This window comes from Lathamus discolor, chromosome 9 (genome assembly GCF_037157495.1).
Source record: "Lathamus discolor isolate bLatDis1 chromosome 9, bLatDis1.hap1, whole genome shotgun sequence".
Lineage (NCBI taxonomy): Eukaryota > Metazoa > Chordata > Aves > Psittaciformes > Psittacidae > Lathamus > Lathamus discolor.
Window position 1 is genome coordinate 11,351,760 of NC_088892.1, and position 19,116 is coordinate 11,370,875.

The 19,116-nt window shown below is 38.5% G+C and overlaps 1 protein-coding gene across 1 annotated transcript; it reads left to right on the forward strand.

The window, feature by feature from the left end:
- The first annotated feature begins 586 nt into the window (after positions 1 to 586).
- On the forward strand, positions 587 to 14,660 carry FMR1NB (FMR1 neighbor). The gene is made up of 7 exons (XM_065689798.1): positions 587 to 683; positions 4,023 to 4,094; positions 6,073 to 6,183; positions 7,922 to 8,059; positions 9,981 to 10,077; positions 13,300 to 13,440; positions 14,107 to 14,660. Exons 2-6 carry the CDS (start codon positions 4,025 to 4,027, stop codon positions 13,397 to 13,399), a joined length of 516 nt encoding a protein of 171 aa, XP_065545870.1. The 5' UTR covers positions 587 to 683; positions 4,023 to 4,024; the 3' UTR covers positions 13,400 to 13,440; positions 14,107 to 14,660.
- The last annotated feature ends 4,456 nt before the right edge of the window (positions 14,661 to 19,116 follow it).

Sequence of the window (19,116 nt, forward strand, 5' to 3'; positions counted from 1 at the left end):
AGTGCAACGAATGTCTGCTTAAGTTCAGGTTCATCCTATTGGTAACTTATAAAGTATGGTCTAATGAATTAAAATTATTTTTAAAATAAAGTACTTTCAAAAGAGTGAGAGGTATTTGTGGATGATGCAAAGTCTAAATTCAATAGGGTTAAGCTCAAAGCCTATAAATTAACAAATACGAAAATAGGAAGTTTGTGGGTTTTTTTCTGTACTAGATGTGTTTTTGTTAATGAAGGTGGGAAGTTAAGATTTTTCAGAGTTGGTATAAAACCTTAGCAAGGGGGAAAAGAAATAATCTTTGTATACAGCTTCTTTGGAACATAGATAAAAATCTCTATGAACTTTCATGAGCTCAAGAAGCAACTAAGTTTAGTTTCTTGAATACAGAAATTATTTAAATCTTAGCTCTGTATCAGCTTTTTCAGCCATTTGTATCTATAATATTAAGTACTGCACACCATGCTTGTTTTCAACAATCCAGAAACAAAACTGAGCACTGTATGACCCTGAGCATGGACTATGTGTTCTTTGCGGGAGGGCTTACTGTGCAAGATACCTTGTTTTCCTGAACTACAGTATGTTTCCCTGCAGTACCCTCCAGTGTTGACATTAAAAGGCAATAGATAAATTAGGTTCCAGTGAGAATTCCTCAGTCACTTCAGGAACCCTGCTGTATAATTATGGTAAGTGGCATTTGGTATTTATCTACAAGAGGAAAGGTGGATCTTAAATTTTGTTATCCTGTGTATTTTTAAAGATTTTGTGTATTTCCAGAAACAGTAAGATTTGTAGTGGAATGCCTGATGGGGGGGAGATGCTGATGCTAGTTTTGGTGGGTACTTTAAAGATCAGTACTTTGGTTTTCATCCTAAGTGATGCTAGTCAATGTCTTTTCCATCTCTGTTCACATCCGTAATAGTCAGGGTGACTCAAACTTTTAATGCCTTAACAGTGTAAGTCAGCTTTACCTGTGTTTTGAACAGTGGGGTTAGTTCTTCAGAGTTGTGTTCTGAATAGATTCCAGTTTGATCTGCAAATTTCTTGCCAGAGTTTGCCTGGGCTTAAGTGTGGTACTACAATACTTCTTTAATTTTCAGCAGTTTGAGTCTGCTGCAGCAGACTCTGGATCTTTGGCATGCATCAGGGGATGAATATTCTTTATTGCTTTTAACAGCTTTTCAAAATGTGGCCCCCGTGTCAATCCTGCTTTCATGATTATGGAGGTCATCAGTCTTGAGCAGTTTGTGATGAAAATAAATAATTTCTACTAATCCATAAATACAAATAGTTGCCACTTCATGTTGTTGAAAGTTTTTTTCCAGTAGCTTTCAAAGTAGTAATTTTTGTGTGCTTTGAGTGCTGTATGGAAGTGGATAATAAAAAAAAATTAACAATTATAGAATGGTTTGGGTTGGAAGGGACCTTAAAGCTCATCCAGTTCCAAACCCCTGCCACGGGCAGGGACAATTCCACTGCAGCAGGTTGTTCCAAGCCCTGTCCAACCTGTCCTTGAACACTGCCAGGAATGGGGCAGCCGCAGCTTTTCCAAGCAACTTACGCCACTGTCTCACCACCCTTACAGGGAAGAACTTAGCCATAGGTGATTGGTTTGTGCTTCTGCTCAGGGTTCAATAGAGCAAGACTTTCTAAAATTTTTTTGCACAGAATATAAGAAACCAATTTCCCATGAAAGCAGTTAAAAGAAAAAATCCCATTAACACAGTCTGCATAAAGGACTCTGCTGCAGAAAGACTGTAACAATCATTCAGGGAGATGTGGGTTACTTGATGTGCTTTCTTTTTTTGGTTACTGGACTTAGGCTGAGCGTTAGACATAGATGAGTTAAAACAAGGAGAGTAACCAGTCCAAAAGGTAATAAAATCAATTGAGTGGTCAATGTGGGGGCCTATTTTCTTGGAGTCTTGGCAGTCTGAAAAGTCCTGTATTTGTGTAGCAGAAATACATCACACTATATGCAGTGTTCCATGAGAGGAAGCAGTATGGAAGATCTCAATTGCATGTGAAGTTGTATGCTTCAGAAAATGAAGAACGTTTGTTCTGTACGAGGCACATAGAAATGCATCTTCTTACTGGTGCTGTTGAGAGAGGCTGTGTCTAAGTCTGCATATAGAATGGAACAAATTGAGGATGCTGCATTGTTGCTTAATTTGCATGCAGCATTAGCTCACCAATATATGTTAAAAGGAGTCACCGTTTAAACTCACTATTCAAAGAAAGACAACCAAACACAACATTTACATGTGAATATATAGTGACTGCATAGCAAAAACATAGCTTTTTGTCAAGGTTTCTTATCAGATCAGATGGCTCTTACAGGATGCTTCTTTTCTGAAACAGAAGTTGTTCTAGGCAGTTCTACTGATTTTTTTTTTTTTTTTTAGGGCATCTGAGTTTACGTTTTTGTATTTGTAAAACCTTGTTCATAGTCTGTGCAAATTGCCTCAAGAAAAGGAATGGAAATATTAAAGCTTTGTGTTAGGATGTGCCGATATTTCGTGAACCTGTGGGGTGATCCCATTATCTAATTAATTAATTCATGTTTAATAAATTATTGGGAAGCTAACTTAAGATCTCTTAACCAAATCTTGTTCTGAGGAGTGAGTGCATGTTGATGTCCTGAAGTATCTGCTGCCTGGCCTGCGCAACTATGTAGTGTTTGCACACTGAAATGTGATTGGTAATAGCATAAACTTGGTTTTAATTTAGTGAATTAAAAGATTAAGAGACGTAACTGTCTTGGGAAGGAAGGGGGACTGTTTTATTTCCAACTGTGTGTGCAGCTTTTTTCTGGTCTGGCTGTTGATGCATATATCATATCTGTACTGTTGATTTTGAGCTGCATCATAGTAACAGGGAGCTCATTGTGATGAGCTTTGATTCCACGTGTGAAACAAGTCTGTAGTTGTAGTAGTCTTCTGGATAGCTGTAGTCTTTCTGTTCCAACAGTAGCAGAGACGACAGCAAAAGTAGTATGTAATGGTGAAAACTGGAATTGTCTCTTTATCTCCCTTGTTTTATTTCTCCCATGACGTGTTGTCCTGTATGGCATTAGATGTTAATAGGTATCTTGGCAAATATGATTTCTGTCCTTTCAAGAAATAATTTCACATTTACTTACCAAAGCAAAGTTGCTTTGTGGGGCAGAATGTGTCTGTATCTTGCTTTGGAGAACAGGTACCTTCTAATGGCAGGAAAGCTTTCCTCATTTAGCAGGAGTGAGAGGAATCAGACCCCTTAAAGACTAATACCTGTGTAAAATGTCATCTTCTTCCTTGTGTAGCACTTCAGAAAGTGGGGTTCTTCTCCTTCACCAATACTAGCAAAATAATCTCTAGGTTTAAACTGTCTTAACTAAATACCCATGGTAATAATAAAAAGATCTTTTTAGAGGTAACAACAGGAGCAGCAGGCAAAGTGGAATATAACATCTGGCAAAGCAATCTTTGGGTGTTGGTTGGAGGTAAAAAATCAAACCCATCTTAAACCTGCTGTTAAATTACTGTGCATATCCTGGGGATTTCTAAAAGTTTTTATCCATAATATCATTTTGAACCACCTTTACAAACTGTTTTATCCAGAGAATCTCATCTGTTCTGATTTCTAATTGTTATTTCAACAAGCTAAACTAGAATTCAGTTGTAAGCTTCTGACAATTTTTAGTTCTTCAGTTTTGATTCTGTTCATATAAAACCTGAATTACAATTTTTAGCTGAAATTTATCTTTTTAGGGTGCCAGGTGTCTATCTCTCGGACATTTCAGAGAGAGGATTTTTTGGCTGCTCTCTCCTAACCAGATGTTTCCTTTAAGCTCTTTAAGTAATTTCTTTAAAATCACTTTTTGCAAAAAAAAAATTTAAGTGGGCTTGGCCTCCTTAGTGCAGAAGAAGGGAGTCATGCTCTGTACAGCAGTCTGCTGGCATGATATAATCCATAAGTAAGAAGTTAAGAGCAATATTTTTTTTTAATGCAAAACCTCATTATTACTGTTGGTTTTATTGCAGTAATGCTGCGAATTTGTACCCGTCTAGCATGGAACTATATGGTGCTGATACTACTTTATAGCATCAATTCAAGTGAGTATTGAAAGGAGAAATGCATTTTCACAGAAGCGGCAACTAATTTTAGTAGCAAGAAGTTTACAATATTGTTCTTTTGGTAATGATTGGAAAATACTGAAAAATATTAGTTAATTACTCCAGATGAGATTGATCAGTCCTGACAAATACAACAAAGCATGGTTTTCTTTTCCCCAGCTACAGTGTGTTTCCCTCTTTGTGCATCTGTAAGAGAAACTCATGCTGCTTTTTTGATCCCTAGCAGTGTATCTTCCTTTTATTTTACCTTTGATTATAGGTTCTTCTGGGGTTTCCCCCTTCATTTTTTTTCTTGCCTCTCACATACAGTTAAGGGTGTTCTTTCGATCTGTTGGGTTTTGATGTATTTGCTTACTGCAGCAGGTGGATTGAAAGAGTTAGCAAAGATTTTGGGCTGATTACTTGCACTCACACCAGAAGCTAAATTTGGTCATCTGACGTGTGTGTAAGGGATCAGCCCACACATTAAGCTTGCATTTGATCCTTTATGCATTGAGAAACCAGACTTCGGAGACTACCTTTTCAGATCTTGGCGAAAGGCTCTTGGTTGCTGCAAAGCAAAATGTTTTCATGGGGTGTGTTTATGTGTGAGCTGTAATGTAGATATAAATGTGATTCATAAGTATGTGGTGCAGCTGATGCTGATTGGCAGTGTTCCATCAAACCTGTGTGTGGGGCTTGTATCACTTTAAACTCCCAAGTCATGTGCAGGGCCACTGTGGTATTATTTTCACATGATTCTTACCTAACTGATTGTGAGATACCTCATCTTATGAACTTCCTGAGAAATCATTACAAAATCTTTAAAATTTTCTGGTTTTCTGTCTTGATTACAGGGGGACTGTGACATAACTGTTAGCATGAACTTTGCTGGTCACATTTCTGTTATACCAAGTTTCAGATTCTCTATTTGACAGACATTAAATTCTTCCTATTCTGATGCCTTTTTTTTTTTTTTCCCCCAAGGGAGTTTTGTATGGCATAGCAGAGGCAATTTGTGCCCCAGGACAGAGAATTCATGCTCCTGATGCTCCTAGCTAAAGAATAATCCAAAAGACTGAAGTTGTTCAATACCTTTTAGTTTTTAGTTAGGCCATGATCTCACTTCTGTTTGCAGGAGCTAGAAAACCATGAAATGGCTTTCACTAAACTCCATCACTGAAATTTATTAAAGTTGTGATGGTTTAAGTTTCTCGTTGGGAGAAAAATGGCAAGCAAATAGGAATACTGGGTTTCTTGGTTTCTTTGTCCCTCATTGTGCAATGGTTGATTGCCAGTAGAGTCCCACTGTGATTTGCACTTTGGCTTAATGAAAAGAAGATAGTGAGGCAGCAAGGTTTGCTCAGGCCAATTTTTTTCTTGGAGTAAAAATAAAAGGCAAGTGAGACATCTCAGAGCCACAAATCACCAATAGGTTTTGGGAAAATACTCCGATACCTCTATATTCAGGGAGGTTTTGCTCTTACCTAAATGTAGATTGCTGTCTGAAACAAGATGTTGGTATAGAAGCATGTTTGGCTGTATCTGATAAAGCTACCTACCTTTCCCAATGTTTTGTGTTTCAACTGGGGAATGATCTTTCAAGCAAAGGCTAAAATCTCTGCTTGCCTGTGTAAGAGAAATACCTCTATAGATACAATGTGGATTTCATGTAACCAGGACCTTGTATGTGAACAGTAAGGTATTTTACTTTGACAGTTTCTATCTGAATGGATTCTTTAATTAAAGTTTCCTAGCTTTAGTTCTTTACTCATTGTGGTTCATGAAGCAATTTCAAGTAATAGAAGTGAATGCAACAAAAAGGCATCTATGCTTAACCTTGCTAGCCTTCTGTAGTCATGATTTATAATGACTATAAATGCCTTCATAATGAAAGATAATCAGTATGAAAATGTCATTGCATTTAATTAATTATGGATATTTTGATGGTAATGAACTAATCATTATGAGCTTTCAGGCTTTGCACCACCACCTCAGCATGTGTTAGAAAACAGTGAAGTGGCACCCCATGTACTTACGAAACTGAAAGATGCGTTTGAGCCTTTCTTAAGATTCTTCAGGCCAGTGAGTAAGTGTCACTTCATCACTGCAGCATTGTTTCTCTTGTCCCTTTCCCTTTCTTCTGTCTTGCTTCTAGTTCACCCTCCCACTCCTACCTGGGAGCATTTAATGTATTTAAAACCCCTAATCTGATATTGTAAAACTCATTAGATCTCTTCAAAATGGTATTGTTACATGGTCCTTTGGAGCAATGAAACTTTGCTACTGCTGCTTTACTACTCTCCTACAAATCCCTTCTTTGTCAGTGATGTAATTGCACTAGAAATGTTGGACAGTTTGGTGTAGGATCCACCTTTGATCTAAACTACTTCTCTAGTCTTCCCCCATACACATAGGACAAAAACAGCAGTTTGGCACATTCTAAATGAGAGAAGGATTCTGCACCATGGTGCTCACTGTTGGCTAGGGAAGGCTCCAGTACCATTAGCTTAGACTGGACTACTGAAGTTAAATGCCAAGAACTAAATTATTTCATAAAATTGAGACAGAAAATGCAATGCTGATTTGCTAATATCAATAAGAAAGATATCTTTGGATAGAGAAAGGGTTGGCATGTAAAAAAATTGCAAGATCTGTAACTGGATCACAGAAAGGAGAAATGGAGATGTGGTGGAGTTCAAGATCTTCAGGGTGGTAAGAAGGGTGCATAGCAAGCTGTCTAAACTGGACTTCAGGGAAGCAGACTTTGTACTCTTAAGGCATCTGTGTGGTAGAGTAGTATGGGATAAAGCCCTGGTAAGGGACAAGGGGCTTGAGAAAGCTGGTTAATATTCAAGGATTGCCTCTAAGCTCAGGAGTGAATGCGTACCAACAAAGAAGGTCGGGGGAAAGAATACTAGGAGGCCTGCATGGATAAATGAGCTCCTGGACAAACTGCAACGCAGAAGGGAAGCCTACAGAGGGTGAAACAAAGACAGGTATCTTGGGAAGAGTATAAAGAAATTGTCCAGTCAGACAGGGATCAGGTTAGGAAAGCTGAAGCCCTGATAGAATTAAATCTGCCAGGGATGTCAAGGGCAACAAGAGCTTTTACAGATGAAAGGAAGATGAGGGGAAAATCTGGGCCCTCTCCAGAAGGAAATGGGAGATGTGATTGCTTGGGACATGGGGAAGGCTAATGTACTCAGTGACTTTTTTTGCGCTGGTCTTCACCAGCAAGTGCTCCAGCCACACCACCCAAGTAGTAAAGGCAAAGGCAGGGAGAGTAAAAAACCATCTGCTATACAGGATGATAGATTTGGGACCATCAGTAACCGATTGAATATCTTGGGCATTTGTTCCTACAAGATGATTTTCGGGTGCCTGTAGAAACATGTGATTAGTGCTGAACAGAGATGGTTTGCTGCAATATATCCTATGCTTGCTGGACCCTTAAAAAAAAAAACCCAGAAAATAATCTTAAATTTGTTTTCTTTTTTTAAATGAACAGTCCTGTCAGAAAATTCTTTTCCACTGATTTTGCAAACCTAAATACAAAAAAGCTGTACAATGATGGTTAGATCGGGTTTTGTAAATGTTTTATAAGGAGAAAAGTAAATTACAGAAGATTTTGAAGGACATTTAGGCTTTCCTGTTAATATAAAGATTGGTTTTGGGAAAAGAGCATACATGAAAATCAATGATACTTTTTTTTTTTCAGGCAGATTTATCTTATGAAAACATACTAGGGACATCAAAATGCTAACTTCCCTCTGAGCATTGCTCCTAGAATAAAGATCTTACATATTATTTCTTCTTCTTTAAAGCATGCCGTCACAGAGAAGGACAAACCTTAATTCCTTGTCATGTAGAAGTGGGCCTTAACACAACCAAATGCTTGGAAAATAACTGTTGTCCTTTCCAAACCAGCTATGAACCAATTTGTTATACGCCATTTAAAGACAGTAAGTATACTTCTGCAGGTAACTACCTCATAGCCAAAGGGCGCTTCTGGTCAAACTATGTGATTCTCATTTCTGTTTCTCCCTTAAGTTTTTCACGTCACCACTCTCTTCAATGTAAGTGTAAGCTTGCATTTATTTATGAGTATGTATACTAATACAGGAAATAATTGATTTGAAGAATTATCTGGACTTGTCAACCCCAGCACAAGCAGAGTGTGATAAAAATAAACCAAGTAAAATATGTTAGTATAAAGAATGAAGACCTTATTTGTGGAAAGGGGGGATTAATCCAAAGTAGTAGTGGCTCTGTGAAAGTGCTGTCAAGAAAAGGTGTGGGAATTGGGTGTATTTAATTTGGGGAAGAGGAGGCTAATTGATTGCTTAATAGATACTGAAGCCTGTTCAGGAGGGCAGTTTCTAAGATGAGCGAGCCACAAATGCTTGGTAGAACCAGATAATAAAACAAGTGGGAATTACTGCTAATTGACTTTTGGGAAATTTAGCTTGGACATTCGGTGGGGGAAAAATTCATCAGGAAAGTAGTGCAACTCTAGAACAATCAGAAGTAATAAGAAAGGTGCTGGAGTCTCCATCCTTGGAGGGTTTTCAAGACCGGGCTAGGCAAAGGCACAACTTGACCTCATTTTTGCTGGTAGCCTTGCTTCAGGAAGAAGGTTGATCAACAAGATCTGCAGAAATCTCTTACAGTTAACACTTTTTGTGGCTCTGTTCTCAAATTCTAGCCTTAACATAGAATTTTACCTTGTTTGTTTTTTTTTTTTTTTAATTTGAGCATAGGTTTGGTGTACATTGATTTTCTTCTTTCTCAAATGAAAGAATGAAGCAAACTTTTTGTATGTCCTACCTTTGCACGTAACTCTGTGGCAATCTCTGCTTCACTGAAAGGGTTGTATCAAATCTTTTTCCTGTTTATATAGCTTGGTAGAGATAGTTGCTTTTCACAGTGAAGTTGCTTCAACAAACTGAAAAATACAAGGAAGTTAGAGGTTCTTTATTAGGCACAGTTATTGGTGTTGAAGGGACCTCTCAAGAACATACAGTCCAATCCTCCCTGCCCAAGCAAGGTCAGCTGCAACAGGTTTCCCAGCAGCTGCACTATAGCAAGAAGGAAAGCTGTACAGTGAGAATTACAGCTCTTCTGCTCATTTGAAGGGCACATACTCAAGCACATGTTAAAATTAAACATGCTTATTCAGTTGTGACTACTTGATTCCTCATTCTAGTTAAGCTTTTATTGTTTGGACATAAATATCAAGGGCTGGCTATTTTACAGAATTATTTGATCATAGATTGATTAGCTACTAGGGTGCTCCTGGATGTACAACATATGTCCAAAGAAAATACAGACATTTACTGCCCTGGGAGCACATGCTGTTTGTCTCGTAGCAATCTGTTAACAAAACAGAAGTGTTCAGCAGATATTAAACTCATGGCACTTGTGTTTCTGTAAGATGGTCACAGGCTGCATACTCAAATGGTTCTCATCTGGGAGTTTTGTCTTCAATTTCACTAGGAATAAAACTCTTTAAGAAAATGCTGCAAAAGTTGTGAACTGAAGTAGGTAGATAGCATTTATTTGCATAATTTTGTCTTCATTCCTAAGGATGCAAAGAAACTTCTAAAGGATTGTGTTATCCCCCCACCCCTATGCCCAGGGCTCACTCAAAACCCAGTTGCTTCTGAAACTAAGCAAACTTGGGCTGTCCAAAAGCATGTCAAATTTGAGACTTGATCTTTCTCACCTGAGCTCATTTCGAAGACCTGCTTTTTTTTTATTGTTGTTGACTGAGATATGTGCATGTCTGTCTTAGAGATTAATCTCTGTCATCTATACCTCAATATATATCTGGTATATATTGGAATGATTCGCATCTAATGCAAACCTCTGCTGACTCTACAGATATGCAACTGACATTTCGACTGATTGTGCTTGTGGCAGGAGGATTTGTAATTATGGGGTGTCTACCACTCTGTTGCTGTGCCATTTTGCAGAAATGGTAAGCATGAGAGCATGACCAGATCAAATTTCTAATGTACTGCTGCTAAACACAGAAAATATGGATAACTGACATATTTTAAGTCAGGGGAGAGAAGACTGGGGAAAAAAGGCAAGAAACTAATGTGCAAACATAAACAAGTCACTTGATTTTGAAGCTACATGAAACAGCATCAGTTAGGCTTAAGAAAAAAAGCTTGTTACTGCCCCAGTACTCTTTCTAAGGACCCAGTTATAAAGGAATTGGACTTTATCTTACTTCCCTGGCTTGAGAGGTTGCATGTGAACTATGAAGGCCAATATCCTGAGGTATGAAAGACTTGGCTTTTCCTCCCTTGGCTCTCATGTATTTTCCACCACTTTCTGCCCCTGTTCCCCACCAAAGGCTATTATATCCATCTGTGTTAGTGGAAATAGTTTTCCATTTTCCTCTGTTTGAAAGCAACATCAGCAACTGGCAGGTGCGGGCAAAGAAGGTGGCAAATGAGACTTAAGAGCAAATCAAGCTGTTGGGCAGCTCACAACACTGCATGCCGCCCAACCTGTTCAAACCAGAATAGGTTTGTAGGACACTGTGTCCTGAGTGTAAAGAAAACCCAGAACATCAGAGAAAAAAAAAAGAAAAATGAGGGAAAAAAAGGAAGTTTTGAGGATAAGTTAATTTCATTTCGTAATGTACATTTAAATGGAAACAAGTGAGAAAACATTCTGCTACTTGTCTTAGCCCTCAAAAATCATGGGGAGGAGGGAGACAAAAATGGTCCTTTAACCACTGCCTTCTAAGGCACTTCTGCAAAGTGACATGTGCAAGGAATGAGTTATCTGAAACATAACAGGGAAGAAATGAATGTGGAAAAGTGGTTTGTAAAGAACAGTCAGAAATGTGTCTTTGTGGGATAAGACCTAGCGTTATGCAGTAAGACACGGAATGAACAAAGTAGTAGGCCTAAAAAGAGTATGAGAGGTGGGCTGGGAGCATGCCTGAGAGAAAAGCAAATTGACTATCTCTAATGTTTCTAATGTGCAGTGCATCTCTTTTTAATGTGCAGGGCACATTACAGCCTGTGAGTGCAATGCAAACAGTTTAAGTGCTTGATGTTGTGAAGAGTTTTGGCATGTGTGTATGTTGTTATGATAATGGAAAAATGTAAGCTCCACAACATCAAAATTATTGAACTGAAACGGTGCTTTATTTTTCTAAGGTGGTAGTTGATATCGAATAGCTAATGCTGTAGCTTGGTAAATATGACATATATTATACAAATTATATATATTATATAAATATATCCTTTTTGTAAAGACTTTTTCTCCTGTTAAAACTTTTGCTTTACTAAGGTATTAGTAGTCTGTGTTGGAACCTACACATACACGTACACGAACACACATAGACTTTACTAATGTGGCTGACTAGCAGATGGCTATTTGCTGTGGAGTTCCACATTTAGACAAAACCTGCTGTGAAAATCTCCACATTACATCTTACACTGTGCTCAACAGCTGATGTTCAGCATACAGATAGCTGCACTGAGTCATCAGTGACTCTGAAAACAGGAGGCAAAGAATTAACATGAAATTATCATAAATTTTCTGGAAAATGAATTAATACGTGTTAATTTTGAGAGAATTCACATTAATGTTTAAATGATCATTTCTGTGTTTTTTTTCATAGCCAGGGAAATTAGCAATATTGCTGTTCTGCTATGACTTGGTTTTTGCTTTGTTTTTTCAATGCAGTGATTAACCAGATGCTGAATGGTTTTAATTTGCAACACCATATATTTGAATTCTAGGAAAGGAGCAATCCTATAAGAGTGAAACTTCTGAGTTTTACCAGTTTTAGAGACAGCTGATAGAGGATATGGCTTTGAAAAGCATTCCTTTAATGAGCCTCAAACCTCTCTGTATGGAAATTCTTTTGACTTCAATGTTGTACAGTCCTTGTTGAGAGGGTGCTACATATGATGCCAAAACTGTACTGCAGTGGATGTACACAAAAGTCAAAATTGGTCTCTAGAGATATCAATAAACAAGAGGGATAATTGATTAGTTCCACTGTGCTTCTTCTAGAGCAAATTCCAAGGTTTCCCATAGAATCCTGTATTTATATTTATATAAAATACAAATTTTTTAATATAAATGTATATTAATTGTATGCATTTTTAAAAGCATATATAATAATATAAAATATACATATAAAATATCTCTTTTATAAATTAATTTTATGTATATTCATTTGTGTGTGTATATATATATATATATGTATATGTATATATTTATATAAAAGAGGAAGGGGGAGAGGCCAAACTTGGGCAACTGGAAAGCTTTTGCAGGCACTTGTGTTAGGGGTGGCTGTTGGCTGTTAAGAGATGCCCAGGACTAGGACAGCAGAGGTAATTCCATAACATGGCCAGATTAAGAACATGTAGAGAGGCATGGAATTCCTGTAAAACTGATCAAGAGTGGAGTACTCCTCCCCTTGCCACACTTGATCAGCACTAGTAATTTCTTGGGTTAGTGAATCTTCGTTAATTCCACACCCCCACTGATGAGCTGTGTATTTGTCTCCTTCCAATGGTATTTTTTGTGCAGATTTTGTTTGCAGGTATTTTGTCTGCATGTGCCCATTCCCTGAAATTGGCAGCTTCTCTTGTGTGGTATCAACATAACATCTCTTTTCTTGAGCTGGATTCTCTGGTGCTTTTGCTATGTCTGTAACTGTGCTACACTAAGTTATTTCTGTTGTGTTAGTCTTCATTAGCATGCAGTGGTGGGTCAGTTAAGATACTCAAGGTTAGGAAAATGCAGGTGCACTTAACCTTATTCAAATACAGCAATAGTTACGTAGAACTTTTTAAAAAAATGAGAATTAGGGAAGTCTTCATTTCCTTTGGCTGAATTCCTAGTACAGCTGTGGTAAGCAGGCCACAGAATTTGCTTTACTAGTTACTGGGGAAATTTCTGGTCATGGTTGCATTATATGAATTGGAAGGTGAGCTGAAATTTATGACAAAAATGTAAGAGATGGAAAAGCATTTCAATAAGCTTTTCCCTAGCTTTAATCTGCCTATGTTCTAGAGGTGAAATCTTGTGATGGCCCCTGAAATCAACTGTAGCTTTGTGGGTTTTTCCATTGAGCTAGGATTTCACAGCTAAAATCTAGCTGATCTCCTCTGAATTCCTTTTTTGGAAGTCAGCCAATTTCAGTTGTTTTAATATGTTGCAGCCAATGTCTCAATCGTTTACGATGGGCAAATAGCAGAGTAGAGAAAATTGTGAAGGGAAGAGCACATACTGAAGATGTTCGTGGCCTTTTACAAGATTGACTTAAGAAATAAGGACCGTAAGAACAGCAACAAAAAAAAAGGTAAACTAACCTTGGAGTTTTCTTCCATTCTTTCAGTTTAGGATTGTGCTATCAGTTCTGTATGGAATACTAAATGTACGCACTACTAAATACCTGTTGCTTCCCAGTCCAGTAGACTTTATCAGGGACCACCTTCAACTGGTGTTGTGGGAGAAGTACTGATTGCTGCCCCAGGATGATGAATGACAGCAGAGCAAGCCATGGGCAATATTACAGTCCTAGATTTGAGTCCTGAGCCATTTCAATGTTCCTTTTCCTATGTGCAGACTGTGTCACATCAGAAAGTGGAAAAGCAAAGTTTTGCCATATTCAAGAGATGCAGATCCATTTACAGCCAGTAAGAGATCTGTCCTTCTGTATAGATAGGGATGTTTTATAGCTGACATGCTTGCACAGCTCTACATCTTGGCATTCTTTCTCAATGCTGAAAAGCAGTTGACTACTGAAATAAATGCAATCTGAGTGTGAAATGCTATTTACTTCACATGAACATGCCAAACTATGGCCTACTAAAGACAGCAATGCAATAAGAAAGTGTCAGTGAGGTCATTATACAATAAGAAAATATTTTGGGGAGAGTATTTATTTGACAAAAATGTAAAATGTTGCTAAACGTAGTTACAATGATGTTTAGTAATGGGTTTTTTTTTATCCGCTTTGTTGTAGAGGAACATCCACCTGATCTTGAAGACCTCAAGCAGGACAGCAGGATTATTTGAGCATGTCCTAGGAAAGATGTTTTGGCTTAGTATCAAAGTAACACAATCTTGTCAACCCTTGATAACACTATTGATTTTGCAAGAGAAGGACTTAATTTTTAGTTCTTGTATGTTTATTCTTTATCTCCTGTACAAAAAAAGCTAATAACTGAAAGGCAAAACTGCTGGTGCAAGTCTCGAATAATAAAGCCTATTTTGTCTGATACAACATCACAGTGGAGGGATATATAAATACCAGTTAATTGCCTGTTTCCATTTAGAGGTCAGTCTTAGAATATTGTCTGGATTAAGAGGAGAGTGTTGTCATTCATTAAATCAGTAGCAAGTGGCAATCTTAGTCTTTTTCACTCATCTGTATTGGATGGCACCATAGCACAGTAGTGCTACTCTTGCTGAAGAGAATGGCTAATTCCTTACCAGGCTGCAGAGGACTTTGGAATCCCATTGTTAGGCAGTTGCTTTAAAGGTATGTCTGGCAAAAATACAAAGTACTCAAGGAAACTGTTAGTGTTTTCTCTGCCACTGTTTCTTCACTTGGTATATCACTGCACCTTCAAGACTTTGTGAGCTTTGAATGGCCCGCCTCCCAAGGTAGGTGACTTCCAAATGCAATTTCTCTCAGTTGCCCTGTGGTGTAACAAAAATAACAGAAACAAACATGTAACAGTTCTCAGCAGATGAGTGCAAAGTAAAAATGAGCATCTAAAAGAATGTCAGTTGAAATCAGTATTGCCCATAATAATGCAATCACTGGTAATTTTTCTTTGCGTCTCTGAACTCCATGTAGTGGAATTTCCAAGAGCTACAACTGGGAGGAACGGAGCTGTGCTCCTAAGCTGAACCTTAAATAAAATCAGTGATTCTTCGAAGCTCTGTGTACTTCCAGGATTCCCCATTAAATAAATTTTTCTTTGCTTCATCAGTCCCCAAAATAGCATCAATTAAAATCCAAGCATAATATGGATGGAATATGCACATGGGCAGTCTCATATAGTTGTCGGAATACTTACTGATGGTCAGACATAGCTATATGCAGGAGCTTTAAAGCCTCATGTTGCAACCATTGGCAGTAGCATGACAGATAATTTGGTTATAATTTTGGATCCACACGTATTATGATGTTTTTAATGTGGAGCAGCAGAATTATGGAAGCTGAATAGGGCTCTGTTTGCCTTCCAAGTCTGATATGTATTTACTGTTCCTTGATATTATTTTTAGGAATAGTGAAGTATGCATATAGACATTTTGACACAAATAAAACCAGTTTCCTGCTACATGAATTTAGGGGGACTGTCACAGCTGAAATGTGCATGTAACAAACCACACAGATCCTCATGGCTGATAGTGATTATGGAGAGAGTTGTGCTCTGGAGAAAGTTAGGCTTTCATATGGTACGTCATGATTTTGATTTGAAGGGTAATAAATTCCTTCTGTTTCCATGTCATTGACAGCACAACTGCTTTCAGTGTCACATAACATTCTGACAAAGGGATGCATACTGATAAAACAACTGTATTTAACAGTAAGCAATCAATGCATCTGCAGTAACTGTATCTGGCAGCACCAGAACATCATGAGCATAAGCAAAATATATGAACTGTAAGAGCAGAAGGAAAAACAAGGGTTTATATTCCCCCTAGTGAGACAATAGTCAAGAGCATTGTGCATGGACTTGGGCCCTGTCCCTTTTCCATGTAGCAGGTTTGTTGTAAAGATATTCTAAAAAGCTGGAAGTCTTGCTTTTCAACTGGAGAAGACAAAAGCTGTGATTTTAAATTTTAATTTCTTTAGTAGCTAGACAGTTCCTTGAATGAACAGCTGTCAAGCACGTGTATTGCATAAATGACTGCTATCTGTGCCTCAAATGTTGTAATAGCTGTTTTATTATGATTGCAGGTCAAGATTATCACCTTGGGATCAAATCACAGATATTCATTCACAGGCCTGTTTGTGATGCTAACTGTACTGAGATTCACGTAAATATGGATGTTTTGATCAGCTGCATACTTCCACTATTAAATATCCAGATCCCTTTCATAATATGTTTGTTTTTTGGTTTTTTTAATCCTGGACTTCAGCATACTACTGAACAATCTGAACATGGCATTACCACACATCTACCTGGAACATGTCGTCTCCCCAGTGCTTAAACTGCTGGTGTGTATCTTCTATACCAAACTGCATGTTGCTGAGCCAAACTCTATTTTTCTTTGTCCTTTCCATCCTTTCAAAGATCTCAATTAGGGCCCCAGGTCAGCTGCAAGAACGCACAAGCATTCTTATAAGGCTTCTCTCAGTGCCTTTGTGGCTGCTGAGAAAAGCTGCTCACAGCTGGGTGCAGTTCCCGAGTCGGCAAAGCACAAATCTTCCACCCTCAGTCCAACGGACACCTTCAGTAATAAAATCGGGGACCACAAGATGGTGCTGCAGGAAAATCTTTTTCCCTCAGTGGTTTTGGCTTCTGGAGAGCGTTATTGATTTCTACCTTTTACAATGTGGTTCATCAAGTCACAAAAAGGCAGATAGTGTACAATAGAGCAATGGTCACTCAGGAAAAAAGACAACATAATACAGCATATGATGACAAGGCTTTAGAAGACTTACAAAGTATACAAACCGTTGCTGGTGGCTTTAGATCTGTTCTCCCTCCTATTGAACTGATACACATTGAAACAAAAGAGCTCTCAGTGGAGCATCCCGCTTTATCTTCACAAAGATTAAATAAATACAAGGCTAAACAACCTGCCCCAATGCACAATAGCTGTGTCCAAGAGCAGATGCTGCTACACTAGAGACAGGAGCTGTTGTAGTGCTTCGGCAGTAGTACAGCTCTTTCATCGCAGCACCTGGAGCCTGCACCCTGTCTAATGCCGAAGGGTTTGTCTCATTTTCTGTTCCTTCTGAAACCTAACTCGCACCTGTAACCACAGTCTGTAAAACTAAGAGATGGTTTTGGAAAGCTTTAAAGCAGTATGAAATGCTAGCATTTCACTGCAGGCAATTGTGGCAATATCTGGTACTTCTTTTGGTCTGACCTTTAGAAAGCTTTCAAAGTCATGAGAATTGAACTTAAAAAATAAACACAATAGCATGAAACCCAAACTTCAGAGTTGTAGTGAGAGAACAGACTTGAACCATAAAGCTCAAGAATCCAAACCCAAATACAGATTTGTATTTAAGTAAAATCCCTGTAACTGGGGATTTTCCTCATGTTTTTTGAAGGCTTGAGCTTCAGTTCTGAAGCCTATTTTACCCAGCTGAGATTCATGCAATGCAAGATAGTGCAGATATAGAAGGAGAATGTACTTCATTGCTCAACAAATATTTTCCCAGCTTGTCTCTGTGTAAGGGATGCAATTTTGAATCTTTATGGTTCTTCTGATCCTTTGCCAACCTAAGCTTGGATGAACGGCTAAAATGAAGTGCAAAGGTCTCCCTGGAGAAAGTGTTTCATGCTCTCCTGTCAGGTCCCAGTGGAGCGACTGGCTCTGTCAAGTTCAGTTTTGCTTCTGATCCTTGTGCTCCAAAACTTTTTTGTTATCACAAAAAAAAATGGAAGAAATAAGAAATGTTTTTGCTAGATGAAAGTGAAAAACTGTGCACAGCTGTACTCTCCTTCTGCATTCCACTGTACCGTTTCCAAGTGCCTTCCCAAAAGGCATGTTTCTTACTACACTGCCTCTTCACAGAATCCACTATCCTGTGTATATCTCCCATCCAAGAGGATAAATCTTTTGAGCATGTGTGTGTGTTCTGTGTACAGGTAAGTGGAATAGAGCTTCTCTCTGCAGCAGCCCTGTCTTTGTAGTATCCACCACCATCACTATCCTGGCAGCTTTGTGGGTTTGGTAGTGCCAGCTGGCACTCGGGCAATGTGGGGAGGATGATGGCAGTTCTACAAAAAGCTGCCCTCTAAGAGGGAGCATGGCTACAAATGTTATCATCCCATCTCCCTGATTTTCAAGAATATGATTTTTGAGTTTGTAACGCTGGAGCTGTTCATTATTCCACCTAGTGCAGCTCATCGGCTGAGTTGAAGTGAACTGATAAAAGAAGTTTTAGAAAAGGAATTTTATGATGCATCAGCTTGGCCTGCCATTTAGCACTGCGCTTCTGCACAGCCTCCTGTTAAGATTTTTACTGGTTCTCCAAGCTTTTACCATTTTCTTATTCAAGGTACTTGATCCAGCACTAATACACATGATCTAAATGTGGGATGTAGGAACAAACCCAACAAAAAGAGGACAGATAACATCCTGTGCTTAGGACTTACTGGACAGCTAGGAGATCTGGGGAGATAATATGCATACAAAATGCTCTTGCATACATTTCTTGTTAGGGGAGCCCTGCTTCAGTTAAATGCTCCAGGTAGGTATTACTGAAAAGCAATTTCTTCAGTTGAACATGTCCTTGCAAATTACAGTAGCTAAGCATATAAGAATTGTGGTTGGCTGTGTGATGCATCTTTTCCCATGCTCTGCAAGGAGGGGCAGGAAAAAGTTAATTCCCATTCCTAACACTGGGTGCATTGTTAGCTGGTATTTCTAGGGTGGGTTTTCTCAGATACAAAACTGATAGCTTTTAAGGAATGATAGAGCTCAGTTTGAAGGAGAGGGAGCTCTCATGGTCTGTATGAACAGTTATCAGAAGCAAGGAAACCTGAGAGCCTGGGGAAAACAGTTATTGGGATGGTGCTGACCAGTTATTTTGATGACACAGTAGGTGATTGAGATCTAGCTTTTAAATAGTGGATAAGCATGGCAAATCACTGTTATGGTCTACCTCATTCATAGCAGTCCTAGAATGCTATAAAACAACTATGCTTTAAACCGTGAAACATCTGGGGTTGGGGTACATCAACTAAAGACCAGGCTGTGCAAGCTGGAAAGGAAGAGAAGGGAGATCATGGGAAAAATAACCTTGTAAAAAAGACACGGAGCATTTTACCAGACTGCA

Excerpts from the sequence above, each read along its gene's own strand:
- FMR1NB (XM_065689798.1), top strand. The coding sequence starts at position 4,025 with ATGCTGCGAATTTGTACCCGTCTAGCATGGAACTATATGGTGCTGATA. Across the intron at positions 4,095-6,072 it reads ACTTTATAGCATCAATTCAA|GCTTTGCACCACCACCTCAG; the intron begins GTGAGTATTGAA and ends ATGAGCTTTCAG. Across the intron at positions 6,184-7,921 it reads AAGATTCTTCAGGCCAGTGA|CATGCCGTCACAGAGAAGGA; the intron begins GTAAGTGTCACT and ends TCTTCTTTAAAG.